Source organism: Mixophyes fleayi, chromosome 2, assembly GCF_038048845.1.
Source record: "Mixophyes fleayi isolate aMixFle1 chromosome 2, aMixFle1.hap1, whole genome shotgun sequence".
NCBI classification, from domain to species: Eukaryota; Metazoa; Chordata; class Amphibia; order Anura; family Limnodynastidae; genus Mixophyes; species Mixophyes fleayi.
Genome location: NC_134403.1, coordinates 372,547,777 through 372,574,267, shown reverse-complemented (window position 1 = coordinate 372,574,267; position 26,491 = coordinate 372,547,777). Strand labels below are relative to the sequence as shown.

Genomic DNA, 26,491 nt, shown 5'->3' with positions numbered 1-26,491 from the left:
TTCTGCCTCACAGTACTGGGGTCATGAGTTGGATTCCTGACCATGGCCTTATCTGTGAAGAGTTTGTATGTTCTCCCAGTGTTTGCGTGGGTTTCCTTCGGTGCCCTAATACACTCCAAAAACATACTTGTCGGTTAATTGGTTGCTATCAATTTGACCCTAGACTGTGTGTGTGTGTGTGTGTTGGGGAATCTAGACTGTAAGCTCCACTGGGGCAGGGACTGATGTGAGTGAGTTCTCTGTACAGCGCTGCAGAATTAGTGGCGCTATATAAATAGCTGCTGCTGATGATTATGATACATATTACGTTGTGTGAGGCTCTAACATTCTAAGAATGCAGGGAACAAGATGAGAGCTTTATTAGTAATCCTGGTGGCTCTAGGAGTTATAGTTAGCTTTCGTTTATGTGTTCCCCTAATGTTAGCTTTAGGGTTAAAGCCTGTGAATAGAGATTTAGGATTGTTTATGACTGACCCAGGATTAACATGGTCAAACAACTTGAAAGACACCAAAGGGCTGAGACAATAGCATTTATAAAGCCCGTCCGATCCATGAAGTCTCATGCTAGGTGCTCTACCCTGGTGGGTCAATGGTAAAGGCACCTTCATGGAAATGAGGAGAGTTTCTTAAACATCATCATCACTATTTATTTATATATTTCGTAGCGCTGTATTTTATCATGCACATCAGTCCCTGCCCCATTGGGGAGGCAAGTCTAAAACTCCTGACACACTCAGACTAGTGTTCATTTTTTGTCAGCAGCCAATTAACCTACCAGTATGTTTTTGGAGTGTATGAGGAAACCAGAGCACCCGGAGGAAACCCACGCAAACACAGGGAGAACATACAAACTCCACACAGATAGGGCCTGGTTAGGAATTGAACTCATGACCCCAGTGCTGGGAGGCAGAAGTGCTAACCACTACGCCACTGTGCTGTCCATGTGGCCTTTCTAGGATAACTTCTGCACAAACTTATAACATGAATACATTATTCTGTTATTGTAATAATTTTATGCAACAGAAGAAAGACATAAAGGATATGAAGCATCTTATCTTTAACTCATAATATCACATTAGTGATAGATAATGAATATAATTATATGTATTAAGAACACACTAAATAATGTAGAAGTGATAGGAAACTATTTTTGAAAGCACACATAAATATATGAAAAGATACTAAAGAAAAATAGATAAACAGAGAATATGAAGAAAAGATACCTGGATCTAAGGGCCTGGAGACTATCTGTAGAGATGTATTGTTTTCCTCTCCCAGTCGTTACTTGTATCTACTATACAAATCTAAAAAGCTTTTTGTGTTACTTCTATTCAGTTACAGATCATTTATCCAAGTTACAGTCACTGTTAGACCAATGACCAAACAGGATGATTACCTAAAGATGCTGCTGTCCTTTATTCTCAAAATAGGTCACAGCTTCCTCGTATGACAGAAATGTGGATTAAGGATCAAAACATAAAAATGACATAGTAATAAGGCAGTGCATGGATGAGAGCCGGTTTGAAGTAACTGAATGATAAGGCAGTCCATGGATGGGGGAGATGGTGAAGTAACAGACCGGTAAGGCAGTACATGGATGGGGCAGTTGATCACATAACATAATGATAAGGCAGTCCATGTATGGGGCAGATAGTGGAGTAACAGAACGATAAGGCAGTAGATGGATAGGGGAGATGGTGAAGTAACAGAACGATAAAGGAATCCATGGATTGGGGAAATAGTGAAGTAACAGAATGATAAGGCAGTACATGGATGGTGAAGTAACAGAATGATAAGGCAGTACATGGATGGTGAAGTAACAGAATGATAAGGCAGTACATGGATGGTGGAGATTGTGAAGTAACAGAATGATAAGGCAGTCCATGGATGGTGGAGATTGTGAAGTAACAGAATGATAAGGCAGTCCATGGATGTGGAAGATAGTGAAATAACAGATTTATAAGGCAGTACATGGATTACCAGCATAGAGCAGAGCAAGGGGCAGGAATATAAAGCACAGAGGCAGGTGAGGCAGGCTATTAACCCCCCACAGGTATAAAGTCCACAAGTCCAGAACAGCTGTCCTTCTTGGGCAGCCCATGGTTGGGGGCAGATAGTGAAGTAATAGGATGAACAGGTATTCTGTGACCACTTCATTAAAACACCTTAATGGTTATTAGAGCTTATTTTTAGGAAATAAGTAACCACTCTATAAGTCAATGTGTGATAATTGCTCATCGTGAGTGATGAGTATGGTAAAGGGATATTTTTTGTTGCTGGTCTGGAAAAACTGGCTTCCCTGACTAGGAGTCTCCCACATTATCTGTTTACACTGACTAAGTACCGTGCTAACAGGGAAACAACACGCGTGAGCACCACAGACACACCTACATCTACCTACATAGTTTGTGTGAGTGATTACACTGTCATATTATAATTGTCCTGTGGCTTTTCAGTTGTTGTATGAACAATAGTCTTCTGCTGAGTGTATTTTAGGGTATGCCCAAATTATTCCAGACGATTGCTAGCGAACCATTTTCAAGCATTACAAAGATTTTGGGGCTGCACATGGTTGGCTAGTTTGTCGTTATTGCTGACAATAATAAAGTAAATGAACTTTACATGTATCTCAGTTTCACAATGACAGTCTGACGTTTACCACTATAAGGATGACTGTGGGTTCTGAGATGTCTTCATTAAAAGTCTTAAAATATTAACATTTTAGCACTCAAATGAAAGCATGACATAGACTTACAGACATGAGCCTGTTTTTCTGTTTCCAATATGGGTACCCTGGGCATGTGAAACTTTTACTTTGGAGCTAAGTAATCCACATACTGGCCGGTATCCTGACTGTAGAGTAGATATTAGGATATTACAAGTCACTGAGGAGCTTTGTGACCAGCACAGGCTGCAGGCCAAGTGCTTTTATACAGGTATTGAAAAATCCAAGGTGACATTTAATATCAGTAATAATATACAGCTAGAGGCGTTTATTTAATAAATACTGAAGTGATTGATCAGAACTCATTGATTGTTAGTAATGACATCAAAACTTACCGTTTATACATATATTACTTACAAGACTTTATACATGTATTAGCATTACAAAACCCGTTGAATTCCACAGCCACAGGATTTTGCAGGCTGGGCATAGGAACACTCTTTGTATTGCACCCACATGGAAAAATAACAATGTATGACGCCAGACAAGATATTTGAATGAGCTTCAAGGTGTGTAGATTGCACATTTAAGGGGGGGGTTCAGTTAGCAGGTGGCCGCAGAACCTATTTTCTATTGTAAGATGATTTTTGAACATCTTCTGAAATGTGTACATAGATGCTTGGCTATATTTGAACTAAGTTTCCTAAGCACCCAAATTATCTGCCAGGTGGGATAGGTACTTCATCAAGGTTTGGAAATAATATGATTCCACAAGGGTCTTGCATGGTAGCATGCCTGCATCCCACTTCTTAATTGTCATTCTGAGCTGACCCTTTGAACTGCAGTTTGTGGCTATATAGACTCAGTGAGATTCATGTATATGGTAAAACCAAATGTCACCTCCAAGAGTTGCCCTCTATCACCTTACAAGCACACCCTAAATTATGTATAACTTTTCCTTTAATTTTCTTGAACTACTGCTCATATGACCCTCTCTTAGGTATGAAATCACTCATGACAACAAGGGGCTATCGGGGCTTTTTGATCAAGCGGCACAATTTTACATTTAGATTTGCCTTTTATATTGGTTGATCTGTGCATATCCATGTGCTTCCCCACCTAGAGGGAGCAAAAGGCATCCCACGAAAGTGTGAGCCAGGCAGCGGTTAGAGCCACATGTAACTGTTGGTAACTATGCAGCCTTTTTGGGATTTTCAGGCTTCCACAGCATCAGGTGTGTCTATGTACTCTCTCCACAGTCTGCAACATTATTATATCCACTCCGGCAAATCAAAATCTTGTTTTTGCACACATTAGATGTGTAGCAGTTTGACCAGATCTGCCCAGCACCTATAGGAAAATATTTTCTAGATTAAGTCCAATATTGTTTTCTAATTTATTTGAGTGTCTGTTGAAATAAGTGTTTTAGCTCATTAAATAGGCATATTGTTTCACACTAAGAAATGGTAGTTGTGTAGTTTCTACACATTTTAGTACCTAATTAAATGACCACCGGTAATCACAAGTGTTCAGTAACCCAGAGCAACCAATCAGCAATTAGGTTGTATCAATCTTGTTTTAGTTACCGTTGCCGCTCATGGGCAGATCCTGCATCTTTGCCTAACAACTGAGCCACGGGATTATCTTTTAATGTCTTGGTGCAGTCCAATAGCAGTCATCTCCTGCCCACACCAAAGGGCTTATATACGTCACCAATTGAGCACACCAAAAGGCCAACAGCAGTCAACTTACACCAACAGGATGAAGGCAGTCATCTTCCAACTACACCAACAGGATGAAGGCAGTCATCTTCCAACTACACCAACAGGCTGACAGCAGTCATCTTCCAACTACACCAACAGACTGACGGCAGTCATCTTCCAACTACACCAACAGACTGACAGCAGTCATCTTCCAACTACACCAACAGGCTGACGGCAGTCATCTTCCAACTACACCAACAGTCTGACGGCAGTCATCTTCCAACTACACCAACAGTCTGACGGCAGTCATCTTCCAACTACACCAACAGTCTGACGGCAGTCATCTTCCAACTACACCAACAGTCTGACGGCAGTCATCTTCCAACTACACCAACAGGCTGACGGCAGTCATCTTCCGAATGCACCAACAGGCTGACGGCAGTCATCTTCCAACTACACCAACAGGCTGACAGCAGTCATCTTCCAACTACACCAACAGGCTGACAGCAGTCATCTTCCAACTACACCAACAGGCTGACGGCAGTCATCTTCCAACTACACCAACAGTCTGACGGCAGTCATCTTCCAACTACACCAACAGTCTGACGGCAGTCATCTTCCAACTACACCAACAGTCTGACGGCAGTCATCTTCCAACTACACCAACAGGCTGACGGCAGTCATCTTCCGAATGCACCAACAGGCTGACGGCAGTCATCTTCCAACTACACCAACAGGCTGACAGCAGTCATCTTCCAACTACACCAACAGGCTGACAGCAGTCATCTTCCAACTACACCAACAGACGACGGCAGTCATCTTCCAACTACACCAACAGGCTGACGGCAGTCATCCTCCAACTACACCAACAGACTGACGGCAGTCATCTTCCAACTACACCAACAGGCTGACGGCAGTCATCTTCCAACTACACCAACAGGCTGACAGCAGTCATCTTCCAACTACACCAACAGACTGGAGGCAGTCATCTTCCTACTACACCAACAGGCTGACGGCAGTAATCTTCCAACTACACCAACAGGCTGACGGCAGTAATCTTCCAACTACACCAACAGGCTGACGGCAGTCATCTTCCAACTACACCAACAGGCTGACAGCAGTCATCTTCCAACTACACCAACAGACTGGAGGCAGTCATCTTCCTACTACACCAACAGGCTGACGGCAGTCATCTTCCAACTACACCAACAGGCTGACAGCAGTCATCTTCCTACTACACCAACAGGCTGACGGCAGTCATCTTCCAACTACACCAACAGGCTGACGGCAGTAATCTTCCAACTACACCAACAGGCTGACGGCAGTCATCTTCCAACTACACCAACAGGCTGACAGCAGTCATCTTCCAACTACACCAACAGACTGGAGGCAGTCATCTTCCTACTACACCAACAGGCTGACGGCAGTCATCTTCCAACTACACCAACAGGCTGACAGCAGTCATCTTCCTACTACACCAACAGGCTGACGGCAGTCATCTTCCAACTACACCAACAGGCTGACAGCAGTCATCTTCCTACTACACCAACAGGCTGACGGCAGTAATCTTCCAACTACACCAACAGGCTGACAGCAGTCATCTTCCTACTACACCAACAGGCTGACGGCAGTCATCTTCCAACTACACCAACAGGCTGACAGCAGTCATCTTCCTACTACACCAACAGGCTGACGGCAGTAATCTTCCAACTACACCAACAGGCTGACGGCAGTCATCTTCCAACTACACCAACAGGCTGACGGCAGTCATCTTCCAACTACACCATTAGGCTAATAGCCATCATCTTTTGAGAGCAGCAATGGACCAACAGCAGTCATCTTCTGACCTCACCAACAGGTCGATAGCAGTCACCTTCTGTCCTCATTGATTGTCATGACCGATAATTATCCTCACAATTTTAGTAGAATAATTATCTGGCTTTATGAACATTTTTTGGGCCAATTACCACTTACCACACGTGTACTCTGATAGTAATTAAGCTTGTAGTTTTTGAAGTGGGAAGGGTGAAAGTTTTCTTGGAGTAGATGCTTTAATACGGATCATGTGGTGATATGTTCTTGACTTACTTCTGCACATGACTTGTGATGTGGGATTTCTGGCATTGTTCTATTACATTCTCTGCATTCCCTTGATTGCGTAATGGGACTTGCAGTGTCATGTCTGTTTTATGACTTACATAATTCATTACATATACATTACATAATTCATTAGTGCAGCGTAATTAGCACAGGACTTGCACGGCCACATTGCCAAACAATTAGTAATCCACCAGCAACCTGCGGCATCCATTGGTTATGTCCAGTGACTCAAAGCTCCATTAATATCTCATTAGTATCCAAATGCAGGTGACAGGAGGTGACAAGTATTCTGTGTTCAGGCACCAATCATTGTGCACTATAGTTTCACGTAAAGGTTTAAACAGTTGGATATTTCATGTGGATGAGACAGTAGAGGGTTTAATCGATCGTCAGACATGTGCTTCCTAATGGCTTGATTGTAGAGTACTACTTGGACTGTTAAACCCTGTGATTAGTCCTCACTCATGGATTACAGAGTAAGTATTTTTATTTACTTTACTGAATTGTGAGAAACTGGACTTGGATTTTGTGATAGGACATCTTCCAAACTATAATTGTGACCTTTAGGAGTAAAATTTAGGCTTAGATTTTCTCTGCACTTTGACAAAGACTCAGATGAGTCGAAACATGTTGGAGCAGGAGAACACCATTTGGTTCAATTTTATCTGTAAGAAACACCCACCTTCATACCATCTCAGATGTCAGGAGACTCAAGCGATTTGGACATTTCTCAGGGCCCATGTGAATACATCCATATATACCACTGTGAATCCTTACACCTCTGGTTCCATTTAACAACGTGGTGTTTATGGAAGAAATCCTGAAAGAAAGATTCCCAAGGCCTATATTCTATCACAGTCTTGTGAGTAGCCTCACTTTGGGGCCCAATCAATGTGGGATCACCATACATTGGGAGTTATATGAATTCTTCCTGAGATTGCATACATATATTGTATATAATTTGATCCCTACAATATCACACTATTGTGTATTTTTCTTCTCTTTTATGAATTCATGAGAAACTTCCCTATGAAAGCTGCATAGACTTCAGATGTCTAAGAAATCATCACGCTAAAATATAAGAATACCTTATTTAGGAGATATAATTGCACTGAAGGAGTTTTATATTTTTTACTGTGTATTTTGGTAAATTGGTGAATGTTTACCTGAGACTCATCAAGCAGCATTTTGAGTGAAGCGCTGGGGGGGGGTTAACATATCTTTGGCTTGGAGGGATTGCTGGGACTTGTAGTTTCACAATGGCCCCAGAACCAAAGCTTGCCTACTTTAGTATGACGTAATGGGGGCTATGAGAGGAACGCTTTGAGACGTACAAACAGGAAATATATATAAAATGCAGACAGAGGTTATTGAGCTTCACAGGAAACAATATCTTACACCGCTGCTCAGTTAGAGCTAGATTTATGTTTAAAGTCTTTACATTTTTCCAGTTGAACAATATACAGTTGGGAAAATTACTAAAATGTAAATTGTAACCGTTTTTGAAGCAGTTTCTAAACATTTTTCTATAATGTGAACTAGAACATTGCACCAGCACCAAGTGAGTGTTATCATGATGATATTTAATACAGTTATTTGGTATAGGTTGGGCCACAAACTGTCCACTACATAGATATGTTCTGCAGATATTACCTGTGTTTCGGCAGAATATACATAGACTGAATTATGTAAATGGAAACCAGTCTTGTATTACAGCCTATATCCGACCTGTGAAATACTGATCCCGTAGCCACTTATTACTACAAGAGGTAAAGTTCACCAGGGGATTGCTGATCAGTAACTGAGGGAGAACAGAATCTCTGGGCAGAAGCTAATATAAATGTGCAGGAGGGGAGGTTATACATAGAGGAACTGATAGCTATATTACATATATCAAGGGTTAGAGAGTCACAGCAAGGATAGCCATCTGCCACGGTCAGGAGTCTACAGCTGGAAGGGTCAAAACTTAAGTGTGGTCAATTTCAGAGAGCAGTGCACACACTCACAGGAGATCAGAGACTGAGGCAGGATTAACACAGATGGGGAACAAACCTAAACCACTATTAGCCAACTGAGTTCCCCATCTCAGCAGGTTCTTCTGTATATGGACTTGGATAGCACAAGGAAGTTTAGAACTACACCAGGGCAAGTTGTGGGTGACAAGACCAGGACAGAGAGATAAGGAAATGTTAGCAGCAGACACAGGCAATTGGACAGTATAACGGGATGCACAAGGCATTTTTTTTCAAATGGGAATTATTTAAAAAAAATAAAATAAAAAAATAAATAAAATATATATATATATATATATATATATATCATCATCATCATCATCATCATTTATTTATATAGCGCCACTAATTCCGCGTATATATATATATATATATATATTATATGGACAAAAGTATTCAGACGCTTGACTATTACACCAACAGGGACTGTAACGACATTGTATTCAAATACATATACTTTAATATGGAGTTGGTCCCCCTTTTTCAGCGATAACAGCTTCCACTCTTCTTGGAAGACTTTCCACAAGATGTTGGAGTATTTCTCTGGGAATTAGCGCCCATTCATTCTGTGGAGCATTTATGAGGTCAGACACTGATGTTGGAGGAGAAGTCCTGGCTCGCAATCTCCGTTCCAGTTCATCCCAAAAGTGTTCGCGGGGGTTGAGGTCAGCGCTCTGTGCGGCCAGTCAAGTTCTTCCACACCAAACTCATCAAACCATGTCTTTGTAGTCCTTGCTTTGTGCACTGGGGCACAGTCATGTTGGGATAGAAAAGAGCCTTCCCCAAACTGTTGCCACAAATTTGGAAGCATAGTATTGTCCAAAATGACTTGGTATGTTGGAAGCATTAAGATCGCCCTGCATTGGAGATAAGGTGCCTAGCACAAACCCTGAAAAACAGCCCCATTATCCCTCCTCAATCAAACGTCACTGTTGGCATAATGCAGTCAGATAGGTAACGTTCTCCCGGCATCCACCAAACAGAGAAGTGGGATTCGTCACTCCACAGAACACATTTCCACTGCTCCACAGTCCAATGTTGGTGTGTTTTACACCACTCCATCCGAGGCTGGGCATTGGTCTTGGTGATGTGAGACTTGCATGCAGCTGCTCGGCCATGAAAACCCATTACATTAAGCTCCTGCTGCACAGTTTTTGTGCTTACATTAATGCCAGTGGAAGTTCGGAACTCTTTAGCTATGGAATCAGCAGAGCATTGGTGACTTTTGTGCACCACGCGCCTTAGCAGTCGTTGACCCTGCTCTGTGATTTTACGTGGTCTTCTGCTTCGTGGCTTCGAGTCGCTGTTGTTCCTAAAAGCTTCCACTTTCTAATAATATCACTTACAGTTGACCGTGGAATATCCAGCAGGGTAATGCATTTGCAAACCCCCTGTGACTGGCTGGGCGAAGCTGTAAATACTGTGACTGACTGGACAAGCGGTAATAACTGTGACTGGTTGGGCGAAGCGGTAAATTAAGCCTCACTGCTCCCGATATCAACATGGCAGTATCGTTCAGCTGCCCCTGCAAGATTTTAATGATAAATCATAGCGATTGGTGGTTTTCTATCAATGTGATAAGTGGCAATCCAAAAACAGCCCTATCACCATTTCTTAATAAATAATATGACTAAGGACTAAGAATAAAATAAAAATGCAACAAGCACAGATCAAAGATTCCAAAGCAGGGCAGACACAGGGATAATCCACACGATGCTCCAGCAACCTCCAGTGCACTAATAGTCCATATGTAGTCCTGGAGGGTGCTGGGAACTCATTAGGTTGAGCAGAGAATGGACTGAGGTCCTGGGTTCAATCCCAGGCAGAGCCGCACACAACCAGAGCCATGCGACCGTGAGATAAGTAACCTGTGAACCATTATAATGGAGGCACAATATATTTCATACAAAGCACATCACCATCTCCCACCCTGCCCCCTACAACCGGCCATGGCATGTGCCCAACAGCGGTGTCACACAGCAAATGACTGCCACATGATCCTGGTATTTATCCACTCAGACAGTGTAAACACCTAGTTCTTGTGTGGGAGCATCTGCTGCCAGCAATGTACAGGATTAAGGAGAAGATAATGCGCTGGGTACCTGGGGCAGTAATATGATGAGCACAGAAAGCACCTTTGTGTGAGTGACAGTATAATGCTCAGAACCTCATTATAAACTCTTATAAACCAATGCTGTGACTATGAATCTGTATTTAGCATTACACCCCGATTAGAGAGGTTTCTCCTGGCCGGAATTAAATATGTGCAGAACCTGGAATCCCTGGTATTTTGTTGATTATTGTGATGAAATCTCGGTTTCTGGTTGATGGTTCTTTAATACTGTCCCAATATTTCGTTTTGGACAGTCGGGGTAACGTAAAGTAAGAATTGTTATGTTCCCTAGGGCTGTGCTTAGCAGTTTAGAAGCGCTAGGCTGCCCATCACTAAAATATTCAACGGAAATTCCACACGCACCAATGACAAGTGCGCACAGCAACCAAGTGATCGCCAGAGTAATGATTCCCCATAGTAAAGATTATCCTTGGTGAGATCTCACTCTTTGTTGCCTTCTGATTGCCGAAAAATGTTAAAATGAACCTGTTTTTAAACACCATATGACAGGTATGCTTTAATATGTCTATTATATACTAAACTGACATTGCCTAATCAGGAAAATTTGCAAAATAATACATTAATGTAATCATGATCAATCCTAAAATCTGGAATTGCTTTAAGTAATATGGTTTCCAGCAAATCACTGGGTGTAAGCCAACAAGGGGTTAATGTGTTTTGAAGTATGCTTTAGAGGCTTGTTTTATATGACAGGGTTGTTATGGTTCTTTCAGAGATGCCTGTTGTCATGTATTTTCATAAGGAATCAATATAACGTAATCATGTTTCATGTGCATATGTGCGGAAAAACTTGTCATGTTTGGTGGACTTAATGCCTTAATTCTGCTATGTTCCGGAAGAGAATTATAATATTTATGGAACCTATTTAGACAAAGAGCAGTACAAATGTTGTAAAAATGGTTAGCATACCAGCACACTTCTTGCCGTCAGAATGGGGGCTTGGGCAAAAAAAGAATACGTTTTAAAAAGTGTTGAAATGATTTTAGTGATTGTCAGTTTTTTGGGATCAGACTACTACTGAAGTTTATCCAGACCCTCTAGCATTTCCACAGGCTTCAAATGGCATGAAAAGTACACAAGTGTAGTTTTACTATATCTGTTTTTATTTTAAAGAAACTGTTTTGAATCTATATTTAATTATGTAACTTTACATTGCCCTTGGTCAAGTCTTCTTTTTGGAAGTTGAAAAGACACCATCATTGTGTGTATAGACCCCATGTGTTGGTACACAACAGCCATGATGTCACAAACCTCAAATTTTGTCTTTTGTGCTGCTAACTTTTGTACAGTTAAATACACCATTCCACACTCCCCCAGCCACCATATCCACAGGACAGATGCATGTTGTGTGTCAGAGCTCTGTAGAGAGGGGTTGAAAAGAGCTAGTTTTTGATTTGTTGTAGATCATAATGTGACACACATGCTGGGATAAAAAAGGTAATTAATGTGTATTGTGTAGTTTTGTGTAAATCATGTGTATTGCAAATGTACATAATCTTTATCTGTCACATTTGTACATGTGACAACTGTATATGTTTGTGTTCTGTAATATTTATGTGTTTTTGAAGCTCAATGTGTTACTACTTATACACTCCAGAAATATGTTGGAATTTTCTATGTAAATGTGTAATTATTGACAACATTGATATAGCTTTTTTTAATATATGTTTTTAGAATCTGTCCACTCTGCTTAAATTGTTTCTATATTCACTATTGTGAATTGTGAGCAGATATTAAGGGGTATATGTACTAAACTGCGGGTTTGAAAAAGTGTAGATGCTGCCTATAGCAACCAATCAGATTCTAGCTGTAATTTTGTAGAATGCACTAAATAAATGAAAGCTAGAATCTGATTGGTTGCTATAGGCAACATCTCAACTTTTTCAAACCCGCAGTTTAATAAATCTAGCCCTAAGTGTTTATTTATGGAGTGCAATTCCACCATGCTCCTGAAGATGTCAGTGTTGTATGTCTTAATATCTCTCCATACACAGCCATAGCAGCAGTGACACCTGGAGGTTATAACAAGGTATTACACTCCATCAAAATAAATCTTCCAGAGGTTTTCGAGGCTCCTTCTCTATGATTATGGAAATTAGAAGTATGCTCATGCTTCAAGAATATAAAATTACTTTAGACAAGTGATTTTTCCCTGTGGTGTCTGTCTGTTTTACGTGATGGCTCTTTCTATCAAATCCTTTCACTTGTATTACCTCATCTCTAAAGGTGTGTTTCTTCTGTGTATCTGCCAGTGGAATACATGGGTGGTTGATATAATTAACCTCTATCTCTCTGGTGAAAGTTAGGCCAACTCATATAGTTCCTGTTTAGATTCTATAACCAGTTTCTATTTTTCCCCATCAGTCTCGTGAAATAACTGGGATAAGAAGAGGGGGGCTTGTCCAGAGACTGGGGTGTAATGGCAGTTGTACCTAGGCCAGTATTAGCCAACAGACCAGCGGAGGACAGTCCCTTGCTCGGGAGAGCCTCTCTGGAACAGCCCAGAGGGAACGAAGAGGAGCAGAAGGCCAATGTAAGTAGAATGTGAGTGTGGAACTACTGATCTCCTCCTTCTCTGCTCAGTGACTGGTCCTTACACTGGGACCGTTCCTCAGTTACACTGAGTTAATGACCCATCTGCACTGTAGGGAAATATTTATTGGTTAATTAGTAAATTGTTTCCCTTTGTTTATCCAGTTGATGTTCCTGGTGTTCCTGAGGCAGGAATTAGGACTGGTCAGATATTTGCATTAGTGGACATAGTAAAATAAATGTGACCCTGGGAATAATGTAGTAAGTGATTGTGGCAGATTGGGTAGTAGAATAGTTGTGTATCTTTTGTCTGTTTTACAATCTCCTCATTGTCTTATTTCCATTACCCAGTGCCCCATCTTCTCCTATTCTCCCAGTAATTAACTTCCTGCTCCCTAACCTCTCTTTTCACACTTCCTTCTCCCAAAACACTTCTCCTCTCCACTTCCTGTGCCAAGTACCTCTCTACTGCCCACATCCTGCTCCCATTACCGCTCTACTGCCCACTCCCTGCTCCCAGTACCTCTCTTCTGCCCACTTTCTTCTCCCAGTACCTCTCTACTGCCCACTTCCTGCTCCCATTGCCTCTCTACTGCCCACTTCATGCTTCCAGTACCTCTCCTCTGCCCACTTTCTTCTCCCAGTACCTCTGTTTTGTCCATTTCCTGCTTCTAGTACATCTTCGCCTGCTACTTCCTGCTCCCAGTACTTCTTGTCTCTCCACTTCCTGTCCTAGTACTTCTCATCTCTCCACTTCCTGCTCCCAGTACCTCTCTATTGCCACTTCCTGCTCCCAGTACCTCTCTTCTGCCCACTTCCTGTTCCAAGTACCTCTCTACTGCCCACGTCCTGCTCCCAGTACCTCTCTAGTGCCCACTTCCTTCTCCCAGTACTTCTTGTCTCTCCAGTTCCTGTCCTCAGTACTTCTCGTCTCTCCGCTTCCTGCTCCAGAACCTTTCTCCCCTCCACCTCTCGGACCTCTTCCACTGCTGTCTTCCCAATCTATCATTTCTACTTACTGCTCATAACACCCCACTTCTCTCACCCCGCTGCTTTCAGTGCTAACTTCATCTCTGCACCTACTATGTCCATCATCTCCACCTCATGGCTCCCTCTTTATTTCTAATTCCAATAGTTTTCTTCTTTTCGCTATAAACTGAGTAACAAACCACAGAGTATGCCGCCAGGCTGAGATTTTACATCTTGCCGTACTGCATTACTCTCACGTCTCCTACATTCTGCTGTACAGATGACGCACATTCTCCGCACTCGGATGTAATCATGTCATTGCTGTTATGCTCTTATGAACGTTCTTTGTATTTCTTGAAAACTATTTATCTTTCTGTTTTACCAAGAAGTCATACAAGGGGCAGAGTATTGTGTCTCAAAGTCAGCAGAAGTCTGTGAGACCTGGGTAAATATTAGGATATAAGAATGGAGTGGAAAGGTTCAGCCCCAGAATATAAAGACGTGTAAGGTTGTGTTCTTCCTGTAAGATGTCAGCACCGTGTATCACATGCTGGTGATCCGTGATCATCTCTCACATGCTGGTGATCCGTGATTGGCTCTCACATGCTGGTGATCCGAGATCGTCTCACAGATGCTGGTTATCTGTGATCGGCTCTCACATGCTGGTGATCCGTGATCATCTCTCACAGATGCTGGTTATCCGTGATCATCTCTTACATGGTGGTGATCCGTGATCATCTCTCACATGGTGGTGATCCGTGATCATCTCTCACATGCTGGTGATCCATGATCATCTCTCACATGCTGGTGATCCGTGATCATCTCTCACATGGTGGTGATCCGTGATCGACTCTCACATGCTGGTGATCCAAGATCGGCTATCACATGCTGGTTATCTGTGATTGGCTCATACATGCTGGTGATCCATGATCGACTCTCACATGCTAGTGATCCGTGATTGGCTCTCACATGCTGGTGATCCGAGATCGTCTCACAGATGCTGGTTATCTGTGATCGGCTCATACATGCTGGTGATCCATGATCCACACTCACACATGCGCATTTGGGCTTTCAGTTCCTCTGAAGATATTTAGACAGGTAGAAACCCAGCTGTAAAGAGTTACCTAATTTGCTGTTGCTATATAAATAAATGAAGATGCTGAGAGATGAAGGTGGCCTGCACCCATACTATAAAAATTCAAAGATTAGGCACACAATACATTGCCAGAGTGTTCATCAGTTGCCAAGAGCATGGCTTTCATTAACAGTTATAATTCCTAGTATGAACACCAAAGAAAACGGAAGTGTTTGAATAAAATGAAGTATGTTAATTAAGGCAGATGCACATGGAAACCAATTGTTGCAGAGAACCTCAAAACACAAACTTAGAACAAGCAATGGTGTGTTTCAAACATATGAAAAAGCATAGTTAATCTATAGCACCACAGTTCCAAGATATGAAGGGTTAACTGCAGTACATGTAGCAGGACAACCAGGTTTGAGCCAGGGATGCAGGAAATGATAAATAGTTTAGTCTATAGCAACACAGATTCAATGTTGGTGTAATACTAGCAGTGGTCTGTATGGAGATGGTGCTGGAGTGCAAAACACACGACAAGCAGAGGCCAGATCAAGCTGCAAATCTGGATGGTGGAACACAGTGAGCACAGGTAAGTCCAAAGGAGCAGACAGCGGACACCACAAATCTTATTTTTTTTTTTAATTGAATCGGAGAAAGCAAATACATCGATGGCAGATTTACAAAATCCTTCATTAGGTCAACAATGGACATTTACGGAGAGCGGCATTAGTAGACATTTGAACAACAATGAGAGGGCACAATTTTAAATGGTGGAATTCAAGATGGCATTGTCCTTGGAGTGAGGTAGATCTGTGCCATAATGCTGCCCTTCTGAATCAAACCAGGGGACTCGTATATATTTATGTGGGAGGAAGGGCAGTAAAATCATTGCCCTGGGGTGAGCTTCGTCCAACCCCGGGGTAAAGGTGACTGGCCGAGATTTGCAGCAGAGGCGGTCGCCACGAAGGGGTTTAATCACTCTGATGTCAGTGCAACTGGGATGCTTCACACTGCCGCTGCGTCCCAGCTAGTGACAGGCAGCCGGAGCTTGCGGCTGTAATTATATTAACAGGCAGAGGTCATTGGATGGACAGTGGTATGAATGAATAGAGTTAGACATTTTGGAAAATAAATAGATGAAGGTGGCCTGCATCCATACTACAAAATTCAAAGATTAGTCACACAATACATTTTGAATGTAAGAGAGCCTCCATCATAGACAGTGAAGCTACAGTAACAGACAAAGGTCATTGGATGGACAATGGTATGAATGAATAGAGTTAGACATTTTGGAAAGTAAATGAATGAAGGTGGCCTGCACCCAAACTACAAAAATTCAAAGATTAGGCACACAATACTTTGCCAGAGCATTCATCAATAGCCAAGAGCAGGGCTTTCCTATCTTATTTTCCTTATATGCTCTGTGCCATAATGCTGCCCTCCTAAATCAAACCAGGGGACTCGTAAATATTTATGTGGGAGGGAGGGAGGAAAAAACCATTTCCCCGGGAAAAGCTTCGTCCAACACCGGGGTAACGGGGACTTCCCGAGACAGCAGAGGTGGTCCCCAAGAAGTGGTGTACTCACTCTGACGCCAGGTCATCCGGGAAGCCTCATAATGTCGTTTCGTCCTGGCTAGTGACAGGGAGCCGGGGCGCGTGGCTGTAATTAAATTATTGCCTCCTGAGTAGATTTTGGAGGTTGTGCTCCTATCTCCATGCTACCAGTTCCTGCTCATAAGCTTTTACTACATTGAGTTAAATCCTGGGTGCATCACAGTACCTGTGAGTGAGTCCAACCCAACGGGAAAGGCGGCTGCTATAGGTGAAGGCCTCTCCTGCTAGTTCTAGAAGCTTATGACAGTTACTAGGAAGCTGTAACATCATAATGGATTATATCCTGGGACCAGTGGTGTAATAACAATCTGACCTTCCACTGATGGTTTTGCTATTAGTTATTAGCTGACTCGCATTGCTCTCTCCACCACAATTTTTGTTTAAATAAAAACTGTGACCTTTTACCAAATTTACATTGGTATCCTGTGGTTATTTATTTACTCAATTACAGCAATAGTAACTCTGAGCATGCAAAGGAGGTTTGGGTGCAATGAAAGGGAGATATCAACACTAAGCAGTTTATTATTTTTTGAATTGAATCAGAGAAAGCAAATACAATGATGGAAGATGACAAAATCCTTCATTAAGACAGATCGCTGCAGACTTTGGCCATAATTGGTGAAAATTGTTTCTTGTGAAGGGATCATTAGACAATAGACTGGAAATAACTGGAAATGAATGTTAATGCTATACATTTTAATATAGGAGCAAAAAGAGCTCAAAATCCCTTTATTTTATTTATGTTTCAATATATTTAATTAAATCCAGTTCCAAACCCAAAACCTTTTGCGTTTATTTGCCAAAACCGGTAGCAAAGCCGAAACACGAAGTCGGTTTAGAACCAATACCGGTTTTGTAACCGAAACACGAGGGTCACATCTCTAATTAATATGCCCATGTGGTATAATCCCAGATGGCAAGAAAGATGCGAGTTATTGGGGGGCTTTCTTTAAGGGAGATCCATGTTCATTTCTTTGCATGATTTGTGTAATCTGTGCGGTGTACAGATAATACATTTCATAATTTCATGTGCTGGAAATTGTATTCTTCAACTTGAAAATAACCCTACAACTCTACATGAGCTGATCATCAGTCGACTGTCCAGATCTCCCGGTTTTAGCCATACAGGTGTACGAAGAGCCGGATCCGCTAGAGAACCATTAGTGTGGTCGGGTGATGGCCGCATACGTGTGTAAGAATTTACTTCTATAAAAGTGCTTCTTTGTCATATGAATTCAGTTTATGTTTGTGGGCTTACTAAATCCAGGGTCAAACAGGTGGCACATTAGCCAAATTCCAGCTAAAAAGTGCCAGACCTGTATGACAAAGGATGGTCAGTTAGTAAAGACACTTTATCAGTGAACTTCCAAAAGCCTGTTTGTCTCATTAATGAGAGCCGAGCAGATCTTTACAGAGGATGCAACTTTGTGCGGAAAGAAAACCGACTCACGTACGAATATAGGTTAGACTTTCTGGTGGAGGCTCTCGCAGTCCATTCAGGCACAGACGTAGTCCTGTTAATGTTCAGTCCGTGTTCCTAACATCACCATGTCACATGTAAGTGACTCCTGAGAAGAAAAAGAATAACGGTAAGGAGCAACATCTGGAACAGTGTCAAATATTAGATAAAAGCCGTCTGCGTGTAAGAGCAAGAACTAATGCCTCTGTCCCAGATAATGGCTGCTGAGCGGATGGAGCCAGTGAGTCACCTGGGACCATCTGTTATTTAATATGACAAAGCTTTCTTTGTGCTCGCTCCTATATTGTAACTCAGTGTTTTAATATCACTGTAATAGGCTGTTCTGCCCTGTAAAATGTACATAACACCCTGAGGCAAACGTTCCCAATGTTGTTACTGCCGCCTGCAGACCGTTTATCCATCTTCCTGTTAACCCTCTCACTGCCCCAGTGTCCAGTAATGTTAATGAGCGAGGTGGTAGCCATTTTCCTGTAGCAATGGGAGGAGACAGAGGGGAGGACCTTTGCTGTTATGTATTGTTTCACCAGGAATATACAGTTAGGTCCATATATATTTGGACACTGAAACAATTTTTCTTATTTTAGTTATTTACCAAAACATGTTCAAGTTACAGCTTTATAATGTGTATAAAGTACAGATTATCGGCTTTAATTTATTCACATCTACATTGGAGGACAATTTTGGTATTTACAGCTGTTTAATATGTAGCTCCCTCTTTTTCAAGGAAGTAATTGGACAATTGGCTCAAAAGCTGTTTATTGGACAGATGTGGACTATTCCTTCGTTACTTCTTTATAAATTAAGTAGGCCGAAGGTGTGAGGTTAATTGCTATGAACCCACAACATATGATCAACGGAGCTCTCATTGAAACAGGCCATCCTTGGGCTGGATAAGCATAAATATCCATCAGAGAGATAGAGGGAACCTTAGGAGCGGCCAAATCAACAGCTTGATACATTCTTAAAAAAAAAGAACTTCCTGGTGAGCTCGCCAACACAAAAAGGCCTGGACATCCACAGAAGACAACAGTGGTGGATGATCGCAGGATATTTCCAACGTAAAGAAAAACCCCTTCACAACATCCAGCCAAGTGAAGGACACTCTCCAGAAGGTAGGCCTATCATCATACAAGTCTACATTAAAGAGAAGACTTCACAAGACGCTAATACAGAGGGTTCACTACAATTTGAAAACCATTCATAAGCTTTAAAAATAGGAAGGTCAGATTAGATTTTGCCAAAACACATCTAAAAAATCCAAAAAGCCAGCCCAGTTCTGGAACTGCATTCTGTGGACAGATGAAACGAAGATCAACCTGTACCAGAATGATGGGAAGAAAAAAGTATGGAGAAGACTTGGAATGGCTCATGGTCTGAAGATACCACATCATCTGTAAACCACGGTGGAGGCTGTGCTATGGCATGGGTAGGCATGGCTTCCAGTGGCACTGGGTCACTAGTGTTTATTGATGATGTCGCAGAAGCAGCAGGATGAATTAAGAAGTGTATAGAGATATACTGTCTGCTCAGAGACAGCCAAATTCAGCAAAGTTGATTTAACGGCGCTTCACAGTACAGATGGGCGATGACCCAAAACTTACTGAGAAAGCAAATCAGGAGTTTTTTTAAGGCAAAGAAGTGGAATATTCTGCAATGACCGAGTCCATCACCTGATCTCTTCCCGGGCATGCATTTCACTTGCTGAAGACAGAACTAAAGGCAGAAAGACCCACAAGAAAATTGTGTCACTGTCCAAATATTTCCGGACCTAGCTGTATACCGTGGAAGTCATTTATAAAGAGCGAAACATCCACTGCAGGTACGATGTGTGCTTAGTTTTGCTGATCAGCGCAAAACCGAGATTTCAGTTTGCAGACTGAGATTACTGAAATGAGAGATGGGGCAGATGTAGGGGCTTTGTGGGCACTTGTGAGGAGCATGCGGCTACTTTCTCTACAAAGTAGGACATACATTTTGTCCCAGCTCAGAGCCTTCGGGTCTCACTCTTTACTTCTAAGGAGACACATTTCTGGATAAACTCAATTCTACTAGTAATAAAAAATGTTTTATATATAATGTAATATATCAATTATATGACATTAAAAAACTGTTTAATAAAGTTTATTTTTATATCAGTAATTAAAGATAATGTAAAATCATGTAAAAGGCTTTTTTCCAAGAATAAAACATTGTATTAATGCAACAGCTTACCTCTTTGTCTGTTTGTTAATTCCCAGTCTCGTATTATTACTGTCCTTGTCCCAGTCTATATAAATCCATTGTAATAGTAATAATGGCTGCAGTACAACTAGCAATGGGACTAGTATATCCTGATAGATATGTATCATCATACAGATCACATGACTGCGCAGTCATGTGACTGGCATGCAGGGCTGGGTTCCCTTGCTGTCCGTTACCCAATAGTAGTTATGGAGATCAGGCTCATTAATGGCAGACGTGTTAATTGCATGTTTCATGATGAGTCAGCACCTGCGTTTCACAGCTGACACGTGATGTGTCCTGTGGGTATTACTGAACTTTCTCTGGTGTTACAAGCTGCACGTTACTTACTGCTTAGCCAGGTGCCCGATGTTCCTGGTCTATAATACTGATCAGCCAATCAGTACCACTTCACTCTATATGCCATTCTCAGTATTTGCTTTTACTCTGAATGTTGTGTAATCATAGGTGGGAACCTATAAGACTGGATTCTCTGGGTGGTCTGTTGCTTTGTACATCTGGGAAATTCTATTCCTGAGGATTTCTAATTACTCAGTAAGCTTCCCCTGTTCTTAGTCAATGGCCAATCAGAGGAAGCCCATGGCTATTTATACCCCGCAGCTTCCTCTTTCCTTTCCTAATTATTGTGATTTGTATCTGCGATTACTGCTGCCTGCCCTGACCCTGGCATGTTCCTAATTTATTCCACTCTGGCAAAAAAATATAAAATATAAAATCTATTATAATGTAAAGAGCAGTGTATACTAGCGCTGTGCATTCTATGGGTCGGAATCCTACGGTGGGGGTTCCAGAACAATGGCACGCTGACACTTGGGGTCACAGATCAATAGTATGCTGATACCTGGGGTTCCAGAACAATAACACACTGACATTTAAGGCCTAAGAACAATGGCACACTGACACTTGGGGTCCAAGAACAATGGCACACTTACATTTAAGGTCCAAGAACAATGGTATCCTGACACTTGGGGTTCCAGAACAATGGTACACTGACACTTGGGGTTCCAGAACAATGACACACTGACACTTGGGGTCCCAGAACAATGACACACTCACTTGGGGTCCCAGAACAATGGCACACTGACACTTGGGGTCCAAGAACAATGGCACACTTACACTTAAGGTCCAAGAACAATGGTATCCTGACACTTGGGGTTCCAGAACAATGGAACACTGACACTTGGGTTTCCAGAACAATTACACACTGACACTTGGGGTTCCAGATCAATGACACACTGACACTTGGGGTTCCAGAACAATGACACACTGACACTTGGGGTGTCCAGAACAATGACTCACTGATACTTAGGGTCCGAGAACACTGACACTTGGGGTTCCAGAACAATGGCACACTGACACTTGGGGTCCAAACACAATGGCACACTTACATTTAAGGTCCAAGAACAATGGTATCCTGACACTTGGGGTTCCAGAACAATGGCACACTGACACTTGGGGTCCAAGAACAATGGCACACTTACATTTAAGGTCCAAGAACAATGGCATCCTGACACTTGGGGTTCCAGAACAATGGCACGCTGACACTTGGGGTCACAGATCAATAGTATGCTGATACCTGGGGTTCCAGAACAATAACACACTGACATTTAAGGCCTAAGAACAATGGCACACTGACACTTGGGGTCCAAGAACAATGGCACACTTACATTTAAGGTCCAAGAACAATGGTATCCTGACACTTGGGGTTCCAGAACAATGGTACACTGACACTTGGGGTTCCAGATGTCACGGGCACTAGGAGTCTTTACCCAGGGATCACCAGGTGATAGGCTTACCAGAGCAGTATAGGTGGTAATATGGTACTCTGGTAGCAGGGTGATCACGGAACAGGAAATAGCAGATGATGAGATGCTCAGGAAAGTCTATGACTAGCAGCACTGGCAATATGGAGGTAGTAATACACGAGGAACGGTATGGACAAAGGACACGTGAAGGTAGTCAGTGGTCTGCGGTAGCAAGTTGTACCACTGCTATAGTGAGGAGGAATGTCCAACAGAAACGAGGAGGTGATGAGAGTCAGCGGTCTGCGGATAGCAAGTTGTACCGCTGTCTGAGTGAAGGAATGGAATCCAAGTGGAGGTATCCGGGGAGTCAGTGGTCTGCGTTAGCAAGTTGTACCACTGCTATGTGAGAGGATACTGGAACAGGTGAAACTGTAAACAGGAGTCAGTGGTCTGCCACTAGCAAGTTGTACTACTGAATATATATGTGAGGAGGTGCACGGGGAGAGACTGCAACACAATATATACACGGGCACCTTGACTTTGATCCACAGTAATATGCACAATATAAATGTATAAATGACTGAACAACACTGCCAATATAGAAAGTCTCTTGAAGTAATCCGGCATGAGATAACACAGTCAATGATGGCAGTAGAGTCAGCAGATAGTACACTCCAGAGGAGAACCAACACAGTCAATGATGGCAATAGACTCAGCGGATAGTACACTCCAGAGGAGAACCAACACAGTCCAGCAAGGTATGCAATACACAGCACAGTCAATGGGAAGTATGCATACCGTGGTTCAGGAGAAGGCAGTCAGACAGGAGTGCAGAGATACCTGAAGGGCAGGAGGCCAGCAGGATACAAGTCCCTGGATGGGTGAAGCAGGAGTCTAGCAGGTGCAGCGCACAGGTAGGTAGACCAGCAGGGAACACAGGAAGGCGTGGAGAGCGGATCAGCAGTAGATGGATGAGTAGCGCTGAGAAGTAACAGCAGCGGGTCTCTGCGGGAACACGGAGGTAACCAATAGCAACCAGCAGGTGCAGTAACGATGGGACACCGGAGCAGAGTTGAACTGGAACAGATGATCACGGAGAGTAGCGGGTAGCAATAGTGGCAGCAGACTCAAGGAAACACGGTAGAGTAGACAAGGACTGAAGACTGAAGCGCACAGAGGCAGCGGATAGGAATCAGCTAAACAGTCACGATGAAACACAGACGGGTTGCAGGTTGAAGACTGTAGTGCACGGAGGCAGCGGATAGGAATCAGCTAGCAGTCACGATGATGAAACACAGACGAGTTGCAGGTTGAAGCCTGTAGTGCACGGAGGCAGCGGATAGGAATCAGCTGGCAGTCACAATCATGAACAGGTGAGTGGATGTGGTTGAAGCCTGTAATGCACGGAGGCAGCGGATAGGCATCAGCTAACAGTCCCAATGATACATGGTAGAGTTGAAGTGATAGAAGACTGTAGTGCACGGAGGCAGCGGATAGGAATCAGCTCACAGTCACGATGATATAGTAGATGGTAGAAGTGGTATGGGAACCACAGTAGCAGAAGTGGTTTGGAAACCACAGAGGTAGAAGTGGTTTGGAAACCACAGGAATCAGCAGGGCTGAATGAACAAGGAAACACAGGAACACCTTCAGAGACTCATGGGGAATGAGACTCCAAGATCAGGCAACGTGGTGTTGACCACAGGTGCTTAATATAGGGAGGTTGCCTGATCTGCCAATTAAGTTAAAGGAACATACACTGAAGGTTTGGAAAGGGCTGCGCATGCGCAGTCCCTCAGGATAGAGGACGTCCACGGTTCCTAATAGTCCGGGAAGAAGCACTCACAGTCCGGTGAGTGACACCAGAACAATTACACACTGACACTTGGGGTCCCAGAACAATGACACACTCACTTGGGGTCCCAGAACAATGGCACACTGACACTTGGGGTCCAAGAACAATGGCACACTTACACTTAAGCTCCAAGAACAATGGTATCCTGACACTTGGGGTTCCAGAACAATGGAACACTGACACTTGGGCTTCCAGAACAATTACACACTGACACTTGGGGTTTCAGATCAATGACACACTGACACTTGGGGTTCCAGAACAATGACACACTGACACTTGGGGTTCCAGAACAATGACACACTGACACTTGGGGTGTCCAGAACAATGGCACACTGACACTTGGGGTCCCAGAACAATGACACACTCACTTGGGGTCCCAGAACAATGGCACACTGACACTTGGGGTCCAAGAACAATGGCACACTTACATTTAAGGTCCAAGAACAATGGCATCCTGACACTTGGGGTTCCAGAACAATGGAACACTGACACTTGGGGTTCCAGAACAATGACACACTGACACTTGGGCTTCCAGAACAATGACACACTGCCACTTGGGGTCCCAGAACAATGACTCACTGACACTTGGGGTCCCAGAACACTGACACTTGGGGTTCCAGAACAATGGAACACTGACACTTGGGGTTCCAGGACAATGGAACACTGACACTTGGGGTTCCAGAACAATGACACACTGATACTTGGGGTTCCAGAACACTGATACTTGGGGTTCCAGAACAATGACACACTGACACTTTGGGTTCCAGAACAATGACACACTGACATTTGGGGTGTCCAGAACAATGACTCACTGACACTTGGGGTCCCAGAACACTGACACTTAAGGTCCAAGAACAATGGCACACTGACACTTGGGGTCCAAGAACAGTGGCACACTTACATTTAAGGTCCAAGAACAATGGTATCCTGACACTTGGGGTTCCAGAACAATGGCACACTGACACTTGGGGTTCCAGAACAATGGTACACTGACACTTGGGGTTCCAGAACAATGACACACTGACACTTAGGGTTCCAGAACAATGACACACTGACACTTGGGGTCCCAGAACAATGGCACACTGACACTTGGGGTGCAAGAACAATGGCACACTTACACTTAAGGTCCAAGAACAATGGCATCCTGACACTTGGGGTTCCAGAACAATGGAACACTGACACTTGGGGTTCCAGAAAAATGACACACTGACACTTGGGCTTCCAGAACAATGACACACTGCCACTTGGGGTCCCAGAACAATGACTCACTGACACTTGGGGTCCCAGAACACTGACACTTTGGGTTCCAGAAAAATGGAACACTGACACTTGGGGTTCCAGAACAATGACACACTGACACTTGGGGTTCCAGAACAATGACACACTGACACTTGGGGTTTCAGAACAATGACACACTGACACTTGGGGTCCCAGAACAATGACACACTGACACTTGGGGACCCAGAACAATGACACACTGACACTTGGGGTCCCAGAACAATGACACACTGACACTTGGGGTCCCAGAACAATGACACACTGACACTTGGGGACCCAGAACAATGACACACTGACACTTAAGGTCCAAGAACAATGGCACACTGACACTTGGGCCCTCAGCTTCTAAGAGGGTCACTACCACGGGTGCACATGCATCTTCCTTGTGTATAATACAATGTGCCTTTATATTGCACTGAATACAAATATTAGCACAGTTCTATTAATTACAGTGGCTCATTGATTTCAACCACTAATGTCATATCATCAAATATATGAGTTTGTTTTGCAAGATAATACAAATAATTGCTGTATAATCACAAGATCCACATCGCCATGTGACTGAGGATAATAGTGTATTGTGTGTACTCCGGCTCACAGGGAATATGACCTTTCAGTGATTATCTTTCATTAATAGAGTTTGTCGTCTATCACAGCATTAAAGAGCAAACCCATTATTTCAGATTTATATATAGTGCAGATTGCGTGTTAATAATATACATGGAATAAGTGGAGTTTCTTTCTTCACTAAATAAGTGCCCCTTGCTCTCTCACTCCTCACAGTACTCGACTGTGGTAGGAGGAAGTCATATGTCCTGATTTCAGCTGGACAGTACCTATTCACAGACCCAGAAAGGGCAGGGCAAGCAGAGAAGTTGGGCATATTTGGGTTTTGGGTGAATCATGGACGTGATCTGCATTGAATCGGGGGCTGGGCCTATTTTGTCTGAATGGGCTTCTGTGGCGAGACAAGGAGTGACTGACAGCATGACAGACTTGCTTTGCAGAAATGATTCCTAAATGGGTGGGGACAGTGATGTCATAGTTGCCCAAATGACTGCAGTCTCAGTTTATTTTACT

At 43.0% G+C, this 26,491-nt stretch overlaps 1 protein-coding gene across 6 annotated transcripts in view; it reads left to right on the top strand.

Moving 5' to 3' along the window:
- GRAMD1C (GRAM domain containing 1C) overlaps positions 1-26,491 on the top strand; it is a 116,079-nt gene that overhangs the window by 25,408 nt on the left and 64,180 nt on the right. For 3 of the 6 annotated variants that reach the window (XM_075197413.1, XM_075197412.1, XM_075197415.1), the window contains exon 2: positions 12,979-13,147. The exons of 2 other annotated variants lie outside the window; for them this stretch is intronic. In XM_075197413.1, coding sequence (XP_075053514.1) covers positions 13,034-13,147 — 114 coding nt within the window. In that variant the 5' untranslated portion in view covers positions 12,979-13,033. Of the gene's footprint in view, positions 1-1,459; positions 1,582-12,978; positions 13,148-26,491 lie in introns of those variants that run through there. One more of the 6 variants, XM_075197414.1, reaches the window with a different exon arrangement.